The 10,846-nt window shown below is 45.6% G+C and overlaps 1 protein-coding gene across 2 annotated transcripts; it reads right to left on the bottom strand.

Annotated features, from left to right (window-relative positions):
- Positions 1-216: 216 nt before the first annotated feature.
- prmt1 (protein arginine methyltransferase 1) lies at positions 217-7,057 on the bottom strand. 2 transcript variants are annotated; one of them, XM_035398511.1, is made up of 10 exons: positions 6,942-7,057; positions 5,241-5,327; positions 4,795-4,950; positions 4,173-4,236; positions 3,536-3,678; positions 2,321-2,408; positions 2,098-2,213; positions 1,836-1,986; positions 1,401-1,522; positions 217-1,262 (listed from the first exon to the last, which is right to left on the bottom strand). In XM_035398511.1, the coding sequence occupies exons 1-10, from the start codon at positions 6,966-6,968 to the stop codon at positions 1,179-1,181; spliced, it is 1,038 nt and encodes a 345-aa protein (XP_035254402.1). In that variant the 5' UTR covers positions 6,969-7,057; the 3' UTR covers positions 217-1,178. The 2 variants fall into 2 exon arrangements, with proteins under 2 accessions (XP_035254402.1, XP_035254401.1); XM_035398510.1 differs by having other exon boundaries at positions 5,241-5,336; positions 6,942-7,043.
- Positions 7,058-10,846: the final 3,789 nt, after the last annotated feature.

The following is a 10,846-nucleotide window of genomic DNA, read 5'->3' as shown; positions in this document are numbered from 1 at the left end:
ACCCGCTCCCCAAACACACCCCACACAGGAGACAAACTCAGGAGAGCTTTGGCCAGACCGCACCCCCCCCCCCCCTCCCCTCCCCTCCCCTCCCCTCCCCAGCGGCCACCCCCAGCCTGCCGGTTCTCTAGTTCCGGGACGAGTGCAGCTCGTCTGAATTGGGGGGAGGTCGTGTGCATTGGTAACAGATTTGACCCTACTACACCGCAGAGTAAAACACGTAACACTGGCACCAGCAGAGACGCCGTGAAAAACACTGACATGCTCGACTGCTGTCCCCCGCAGCGCGCCGTCGCCGCGGCGCCCCCTACAGGGCGCGGGACCGCACTGCGCGGAATCTTAACGGACGCAAAAACAGAAAAACGGGCGGTTCCGGGGGATGCTTCGGCAAGAATCCACCGCGCCGGAACCGAACCGTTCACTTCTTACAGAGTACTGGAATTCAAAAGTGCACCGACGACAGCCTGGTCTCAAAAGACAGACACACTGATTGGCTGAGGAAAGGAAACCGTCTTCAGAACCTTCTTTTTTTTTTTTCTTTGTTTTTTTTTTTTTAAAAGACAGAAAATAAGGGGGGGGGGAGGGGCACGGTCGCGTCAACAGGTTTCCATAGTTACAACGGAGACATAAAAGTGGCCGAACATTGTTAGTTGTTTTTTTTTTTTTTCCTTATTAAACGGACACTATATACAGGGTAAGCCGGGGGGCCAGGGTGTGTGTGCGTGTGTGTGTTCATCCGAGTATCCTGCAGTTTAATGTTGAGGGTCATGTATGATCATCTAAACGCCAACAGAATTAACATAACATACACACATCCTATGAGAGTATTGCACGTCGTGGTGTTCTAATGTCATTTCACAGACCCAGGTTTTTAAAAACTAGCCACTTCTGAACAAAATGTGTTTCACAAAAGCAAAACTGGATCTTTAAAAATATTGTTACACAAGAATCATGTCACAGCTTAGGAAAAAAAAAAAAGAAAAAGAAAATTGACATCTCACACACACACACACACACACACACACACACACACACACGCACGCGCGCACACACAAACAGACGTGCACACACACACACACAGACGTGCAGGCACACACACACACACACACGGACACACACACACACACACACACCCCAGCCCCACTCCTCCTTCCTGCACGGTTCGCTCGCAGGAGAGCTCAGCGCATCCGGTACTCGGAGGTCTTGGACACCTCGCAGAGCTGACCCTTGAAGTCGATGTCCACGGTGAAGTCCAGATCTCGCTGCGAGAGGGCAGAGGGTTCAGCGCCAAGATAAACAACCGGGGCTAAAACTGCTCATCTGTCAATCATAAACTGTGACATTTCCACACTCGTACCAATTGGCTGGGGAGATAAGGGGGGGGGGGGGCGGGGTCTTACGTTGTTTTTGACGTTAGGCTTCATGTTGATGGTGCCGAATATCTCCTCTCCTGCTTTGACCGTCAGGTAGTCGTCCAGATAAAACACCGTCTGCTTCCAATGCGTGTACGGAGACTCCGGGCCTAGAGGAGAGAGGGATGAGAGAGGAGAGGGGGATGAGAGAGAGGAGGAGAGAGGGATCAGAGAGAGAGAGAGAGAGAGCGAGAGAGGAGAGAAGAGGGATGAGAGAGAGGAGAGGTTTCGGCGAGAGGGGAGAAAGAGGAGAGAGGGATCGGAGAGAGGGATGAGAGGGGGATGAGAGAGCGAGGAGAGAGGGACAGGAGAGCGAGGAGGGTGGTGAGAGAGGAGAGAGGGATGAGAGAGAGAGGGGAGAGAGGGATGAGAGAGAGCGAGGAGAGAGGGATGAGAGAGAGAGAGGAGAGAGGGATGACTCACTGGTGGAGAAGCCGGTGCGCTTGTGGCAGCGGGTGAACTCGATGTTGAAGTAGGTGACCAGCGCGTGGATGTAGTCGTTCCTCTTCACCTGCAGGCAGAAGGGCGAGGTGAAGGACAGGTCCTCGATCTTCACCGTGTAGATGTCCACTTCCTGGGGGGGGGGGGGGGGGGGGGGGGGGGGGGAGACAGACAGCTGTCAATCACAGTTTAGCAGGCAGAGTAATCTACTCCTTGAAGCCTTCGGTGCGACAGGTACACCGACCTTGATCAGGCAGGCGCTGCTGACCAGCTGCTTCGGGTCCACCACGTCCACCAGCGGCTCCTTGATGGCCACTTCCTTAATGCAGGACATGTCAAAACCATAGACGTTCTCCCACCCTAAGAGACAGGGGGGGGATGACGAGTTATTCACAGCACCGATACACCCCCACGCACTCTGAAACACCACAGAAACACCACAGAGAGGGCTGGCAGACGCTACTCACAGTGGATCTTGTAGTCCTTGTACTGCCGGTCCTCTATGGCTGTGACGTACAGCGTGGCTCTGTCGGGGAATATCAACCCGTCCGGTTTCTGCAGGGGGAAGGGAGAAAAGCCTGTTAACGCGCTGAAAACAAGACAGGCCGCCCCCCCCCCCCCCGTCCCTGAGCACCTCCTGTGCTACACGCACCGAGAGAGAGAAGGGGGGGGGGGTGATGCGGTCTGCGTGAGGCTCAGAGAACAATCCGCTCTGTGCGCGGACGCTGGGGAAAAAACGAAGGCAAACCGTGCCGGTCACTCCAAGTGAGGGCACCTGCTCGAGGTCTGGCATCGACGGACCTCTCGAGCATCGATGATTAGGAACATTTCGTGACGGAGTGTAGCACAGTGGGTAAGGAACTAGACTTGTAACCGAAAGGTCGCAGGTTCGATTCCCGGGTAGGACACTGCCGTTGTACCCTTGAGCAAGGTACTTAACCGAAATTGCTTCAGTATATATCCAGCTGTATAAATGGATACAATGTAAAATGCTATGTAAAAAAAAAGTTGTGTAAGTCGCTCTGGATAAGAGCGTCTGCTAAATGCCTGTAATGTAATTTCCTGATGGTTATTGACATATATCAGCAAGTATCTAAAGCAAATACTGGCTCTACACAGCTTATAAACATGCTAAATAGCCTATAATGAATCAAGAAGAATGCCATCAAAAATCTCACGTTTCATTACACGTTTTATTAAAATAAAATCAGCCATTTAGCCTATTTGGCCCCACAAGGTTTTTGTAGGTTTAAGGAAACGTACTCAAATTTAACTCAATACAACTTTTGTTAGGCCCCACTGCCCATTACAGGCTACTACTGTACAAGCTGAGGAAGAAGATTTAGCTATAGCCTAGTCTACAGCATTGTATCAATCAAATTCTGTCAAACTGCCAACTGGGGCGAAGAAGGAGCAGGTGGCGGTTCAGTGCTACGTCAACCATTGTATTACACCACAAGAGCAAACCAACAGGAAAAACAGAACGCCTATAATCTAGGTTTCACTGTACGTACAGAGCTATCAGGAATAGCAAAGATATCCAAGAAAAATAGCATGTGGGGCAGTGTTTGGGCATGGTGGTGGGGCTAAGTGGAGATGCTGTGGAGAGGGGGGTGGCATGTTTTCAAATAAAATCTAATAAAAAGATAAAACCAGCGCTCTGTGTAGCTACGCCTACTCACCAGCCACTTGTCGCGGGCGTAGATGACGGTGTTGAGCATGGACTCGTAGAAGAGACAGTAGCCCATCCACTCGGAGATTATGATGTCCACGCTCTCCACAGGCAGCTCCACCTCCTCCACCTTCCCTTTGATGATGGTCACAACTGAGGGGGGGGGGGGGGAACCAAGACGATGCATAAGGGGTGGGGCCGTGTACACGACACAAACAGCACTGGTCCTGGAGAAGCAGCTAAGCCAATTAACTGTGTAATTAACGGCTTTATCCGACCAATCACACGGAAGGCAATAAGGAAAACCAGCAGTCTGTGGCTCTCTAGCACCAAGGATGAAGATCCATGATTGCCAGTACTCTTAAGTAAATGGACTGCATTTATATAGCGCTTTTATCCAAAGCGCTTTACAATTGATGCCTCTCATTCGCCAGAGCAGTTAGGGGTTAGGGGTTAGGTGTCTTGCTCAAGGACACGTCGACACGCCCAGGGCAGGGTTTGAACCAGTAACCCTCCGACTGGCAGACAATTGGTCTTACCTCCTGAGCTATGTCGCCCCGGAAGGTAGTGTTTAAATTTCATTTAAATCAGAACAGGTTACACAGAGAAAGGAACAGTGGGGAGAGAACAGAAGCATTAACACTCACTGTGATCCAGCTTGTTGGCCTTGACGATCTTCACTGCGTAGTCAGATATGCTACTGCACTCGATCTGCAGGGCACAAGTTATTCGGGGTGAGCGAGAGAGAAAGGAGGAGACCCAACCAGAGCAGTCGCAACCCTGTCGTCTGCTAGCCCTGGAGGGCTGCAGCGACTGCAGGCATCTGCGGTTTCAAATAGGGGTCAGCTAAGGCTTTGAGAACAAGGGGTGTGGACTCTTCAGCATTACATTTCATTTGGCAGACGCTTTTATCCAAAGCGTCGTACAGTAAGCTCATATTGAAGGTCGCTGGAACAAATACAAAAGCAGGACAGATAAACAACGATTCTCACACAATATCAGTTATCCATAGCTGTGTACACAGTCTAGTTCACACAGTAAGGCACTGGGGCTAAGTCAGTAAAGCAATTCAGCCAATCGGTGAAGTTCTGGTGTCTGCTGCAGAAAATGCGCTAAGAACCAGCGACGGAGGCCGTCCAGGACTGGACTCTGACACCGGTGCTGTAGCAGTCCCTAGCACCGGCGTCATCGCGAACATCCAAGACCGCACGAATGAGCAGGCAGCCCAAACGCCCCGAGCTGCCCGCACGGGGAGGGGCGGGGACTCACCCCGATGACCTTCTTGGCACCCGCCTTCGCCGCGAACATGCACAGGATGCCCGTCCCGCTGCCCACGTCCAGCACCACCTTGTCCTTGAACAGGTGCTTGTTGTGGAACATGGAGTTCCGGTAGGTGAGCGTGCGGACCTCGTCTTTCAGCATCTCCTACAGGGAGAGGGAGCAGGCCAGGGCTAGTTACAGCTTCCAGGGTTTACATGAGTGAACACTAATCCACTGAGGGCAAAATTTTTAACTACGCAACACCAATACCAAACACAACGGTTCTTCTACAGAAGTAAGATGTAACCTTATGTTCCTCTCGTATAAATGCTAAAAAAAAAAGGGGTTTTATTTATGTTTGATTGCTTTAAAGCAGAATCACACTGAATCAGTCTATGTATGTACATAGTGTATGTATGACTGTACGAATTTAAAGAATCAGTTGAGCAGCCTACCTCGTGAATGCCAAAGTGGGCATAGGAGTCGAAGTAATAGTCCTTGGACGTCATATCCTCCGCCGAAGGCTTCACTGAGCTTTCCCCCTGAGAAACCTCGCAAAAGAAGAGTGAAGTTAGAATGTAAATTAGCCCTGGTGTAGGGCGCCGGCCTACACGCAGCAGCTAATCCCGTCGCCTGGCTGCACTTTCTACAGGATGACGAGAACAACGCGGGCCGCATCCGGCTGCAGTGGGTCATCCCGGAACCGCGGATGCTGAACTGGGTCAACGTCACACAAAATTGTAGCGTTTCAGGTTATTTCTACCATCAAACGTGAGAGCCACAAAAAGAACAAAACCGTTGAGGACAGTGACCCCATTAATGAATATTTTTAATAACATTAACGTTACGTCTTAACAGTTCAGGGTTCAGAAAAACTGAAGTCCTGCCATGCGTTTCTTACATCCATGAACTTCGCCAGACTATCTCCTGGCTGCAGAATTGTGCCAATTCGCAAATCCGGGCGTCTGGAACAAAAATCCCGGGGAGGACTTTTACTTTATGAAACCCGGATTTTCTACCTTTACTTTCAAGCAAGCTCATTATAGCTTCTCCAATCACGTGTACGTTAGCTAATCAAACGTTAGCTGCGGATGCTAGCAGATACAAAGGAATATAAAGTGCCTCATGGTTAGGCCTGCTTGAGGCCTAGGGTTACACAAAACTTCTACAAATACTGAAACAGCTGACGAAGCCCTTAAATTAATCATACAGAAATTCAGCAATAACATTATGATGGATAACCAATTTGCTGTCGGCAGGCTACTTAAAACTTGGTGGCCATGATAAGTAGTCTAACGTTAGCGCCGATTCCTAGCCAAATGAAGCAAGCTGTCTCACGCTCACTAACACGTTGAGTAAATATCCTACCAAGCACAGCCGGTCACACCAGCAGCGAGCGGCACTTTGTCTACTAAGCTTACAAGGGAGTGGAATAACCAGAATAAAATTAACATTACTCTCTATGTATAACCGACTTAATTTGTTTAAATTAAGTTTCTGGGTTAGTGCTAGCGGAGTTAGTGCCAAGTTAACAAGCCAGCTATCTATCAATTTGGTTAACAAGCCAAATTGATCGTTTTTGGCTAACATAAATGAGATATCGTGACTTTATTGCTATAAATGTGCATACCATGCGGCCTGAGCCCGAAACAACGGTGCGTTACGTTAGCTACCCAGTTCGCATGGTTAAATTGGATTTTCTAGCCAGCGACATAGTCGGGATAGTCTTGGTCCATAGATAAGGCACTGATAAGTTTATTTCTCTTACGATTAGCACTGGACAACTGGCTGACTGACCAGCATTGTCGCTGTAGGTAACGGTCTTAATACGTGGGTAGTCTTAAGGTAATAAAACGCATATGACTACATACTAACAGTACATGAAAAATGTCGGTGAGTTGATACTAGCTGTCGTCGACGGCAAAATGAATGAGCATCGCAACGAGGTCAGTCTGCTAGCTACTAAAATGGATGCTCTGTGTGCGCGTTCATTACCTAGCTATATAGTACCTAAGCTTCTTGGCAGATCAATGAACCGTTCTGTTTCAAATATCACACGGGTAGTAATTTCCGTCTTCATTACAGAATTCGTGGTTAATCTATTCTGATTTCCTATAAGGATATATCCTCAAGGCCAAGGGGTACGCTTCACTTACCTCCATTCTGTCCGTGGTCTCCGCCATTTCAACTCTGCGCAATTTCACCTGACGTACAGCCAACTTTGTGACTCAAACTGTAAAGAGCCTGCCTCGCAACTAATCTTACCAATCACGTCTCGCCTTATAATAATATTCACCAAAGTGACGACCCCTTTCATGAAACTCTATTCTAATAGGTTTAAAATTGTGTCAGTTTTTCCCTCTCTTTTATGCCCCGCCCTTGCGCTTCGAAGCTGGTGATGCTCTATGCGATTGCGTGTATTAACATTTTAACAGGCAAATTCAATTATATTGCTGTGTTATCAGTATTTAGTCACCCACCATCAACATGAGCACACTTAAAAGTCGCACGGATGTCCTATTGCTGTTAATTATTTGATTCTAGACTACTTTCATCTGAAGCTACTGAAGCCAGTTCGAACACATTCATTGATAAAAATTGCGTTAAATAGGCTACAGAGTAATTGGAGCAACCGAGGAGAACATACATACCTTCTTTTCCATATTGTGATGTAAATAAGTTTGATGTCTTATTAGATTTTTAAATTATAGTATAAAGGTAGCAAATTATGATATACTTATGTTAAGATGTTTCTGATATATATCATAGAACCACACACACACACACACACACATATATATGTTTATATAGGGGGATGTTACAGCTGTTGTTCCTTGACACAGCACACACAGTAAAATGTTCTGTGTTAAATCAATTCTTGTAAAGTGATTATGGTCCCTATTGGACTATGCACTCTGTTAAATTAACACTGGACATTTTACTGTGCAGAAAACAGACTCTTTCCATGGAGAGGAGAAAGAGCTGTGCATTCAGTACAGTACTAGCACAAGCTCCTGTTTCTCAGCGAACAAGGAGCAGCCTCCACAGTGTTTGCAGAGTCATGGTTCTGTCCAGTCAGCTTTGGCGGCCCGTGTTCGGATGTGGTCAAAGGAACATCTGTGAGGCCTGGGGTTTCTAAGGTTATTGGCACCACACAACCTTGCCATGCAGATGAAAAAATGGGACACGAAAATGTTAATATTTTCTCTGACCACACTAACACCAGCCAGCCATGGATTTGTACCTGTTTTCAGAATTAGACAACTTCCACTGACTGAAGCCAGCTCAAAGGAATTTTGTTTTGACATTTTTTTCACCAGTTGCGACTTTTTGATGCAACCTGCATTCTGATTGGTCATAACTGTGGAGAGCTGTCTGTCTGCAGGGTTTTTCAGCCTTTTCTGACCCATGGAGCCCCACCCAGGCAGAAAAGGCATCCGGGGGATCCCCATTATACGTTATAAAGGGTTATATTTTTAAAAGGTTTTATAGTTTGAAATATTTCCCCATATCTATATATAGTCATTACATATCAAGTCTGAACATGGACCCCTACAATACCTTCAAGGACCCCCCAGGGGGTCCATGGACCTCCGGTTGAAAACCCAGGCCTTAAAGGATTAGGAGTGTGGACATCCATGGCTAAGCTCTGGTCATCACTTGGTTTTTTTTTTTTTTAAAAGAGTTTATGGAGGAGTCAATGCTGTAGGCATCACATGCATCTTTCTGCTCTTGGGGGGGGGGGGGGGTGGGTTGTAGCACTGACTTGTATTCTATAAAACTCTAAATTTAGCACAAAGCTAAGCCCTCCTACATTGTTCACTCTATGGTGTCATCTGTAGATTTAGTTTGCCGGTGGTTTAGACCAGCAGTTCCCAAACTTTTCCATCTCAAACACCCCCTAAAATAATCACCCTCTGCATGAGGACACACCCCTCACCCCACCCCGCCCCACCCACCACCTGCCCACCTCAATAATATTATTGTTTGACACCATTATCCAACGCTAACCACAGGCTGCAATGCACCAGCTGTTTAACACACTAGTGCAGGAGCGTGCCTAAAATGGGCTGCCATGCAGTGTCTATATCCGACATGTTCATAAATCATGGAGTGAATACTTTTGCAATATATAAATTTCACTAAGCAGCAGTTTATATAATTTAAAATAAATATGCCATAAATCACAATGGTATTACAGTTGTACGTTTATAAATATGTAGTTAATAAAATATTTTAAAAAATATTCTTAAAAGGGAAACCTAATTTTTAGGTCCACTCTACTCAGGATTGTCCTGGACTGCTTTTTGCACCAGCAAGGTTCCCCAGTCCCAGCGTAGGAACTTCTGGTTTAGGCTATGCTGCGCCTGACCACAGGATGCACTGGTGATCAGACTTGCCTGTGGGTGGTAGACGCTTTGCTTTGAAGTACAAACCTTTCATGCTGTTAAATATGGTTTGGTTGACTAGATCCACATTTAGGTTTTGTTACCACTGATTAAGTTCATACCAAGAACATGTGGTGTATTTATAATCGTAACAACTGGGAGTCCACACCTGTGCTACTGGAGGTCCAAGCACTGTTGTAGATGATATGATAACACTACTACTAGTAATAATATAACCACAACAACAACAACAATAGTATTTTTAGAGCACCTTTCATGCTTAGCACACACAGTGCTTTGGAACATAAAAATTTGGAGCCAATATATGCAGTATTGTTTAAACAATTCGGACGGGACAGCGGAACAATGAGGAAGTCTTTTGTTCAGGATCTAAGGAAACAGGTGGGGTTTCTGTTTTTAAGAGAGCTGTAATAACAGTCATGTCATTAGCAATTAGTAAAATGTCTAAACCAATTCTTTAAAAAAAGAAAAACTATTATTTGTGATGGTGAGGAGCCTTGCAGATAAATTTTGAACTAAAAAGGGTTATATTTTGAACTCAAATTTAGAGACGTCTGATTCTGACCTTGACTCTTGAGAAACTGGAGATGAAAGACACAGATCAGACTGCTTAGTGTTAAATACAATTGAACAGTGTACATTTCATCACGTGCAGAGTCAAATCATCTATTTTACAGTTTAATTAACACAGAATATTTTACTGTGAGATGTCAGCTGATACAATGCTCAGGCCAGGGAAGGGATCTCATCCGGAGCAATAGAAACTCAAAATGACCATCCTTGAGTGCTTACAGTTGTGTTTACCCCCCTCTAGAGGTCCTGAGGGCAAAGATCTACAGTTGGACTCTATTAGCCAGATACCCCATTTTAGTGAAGGTTCCTACCTGTAAATGAGAAGGCAGCGTCCAGGTGATTATTGCGAGCCATATTTCTGAAGCTGCCATTACAGTTTTGGGCCACAGAAGGAAGATAATCTATTTTAAAATAAGACATCTTTGCATTGCTGAGAGCAAGCCTGACTGTGCATTATGCTTGGCTATCAGTTACTCAGAGGTCCAGATATAGTCTCTCAGCATGGAACATTTAATAGGCTTTTCCCATGTATTTGAAGTATTCAGTGAGAAAATAAACATACTTTTTCAGATTTATAGAGCAAAATTCTACAATTTGTAATATTAATTATGTTATTTCAATAACCGGAGATCTACCATATTATGTATTTTCTGTTTGTGGATATTCACTTCAGGTTTACTTCTCACTGGAAGCCCACTAAATACTCACTATTGACCGGTTAAATGTAAATGCCATGTTTCTTACACAAGAAATGTTACTTCCAAAAGACCAACTCCAATTTTTCCTATAAAAAGCAGCGTAAGACCTCTGGTGTTTCCAGGATAAAGTATAATTCAAATTTTCAACAGAATGAAAAAAAGGTTTGATGTCACCCAGTTTGTTTTTATTTTCTTTGGTTCTTTATGCATAATATAACCATCAAAATTGAAGATTTATTGTAGACCTTGACATATCTTGTCATATTGGGCAAGCAACCCCTTCAGGTTTTTACCAAATATCCTAGATTGTAAGAGTAACAAATGAAATAAATAAATTAAGAAATAAATATCTAAATAAATATATGTCTGGGGTTTGAAGAG

This window comes from Anguilla anguilla, chromosome 17 (genome assembly GCF_013347855.1).
Source record: "Anguilla anguilla isolate fAngAng1 chromosome 17, fAngAng1.pri, whole genome shotgun sequence".
Lineage (NCBI taxonomy): Eukaryota > Metazoa > Chordata > Actinopteri > Anguilliformes > Anguillidae > Anguilla > Anguilla anguilla.
This window is presented reverse-complemented; position numbering and strand designations above follow the sequence as displayed.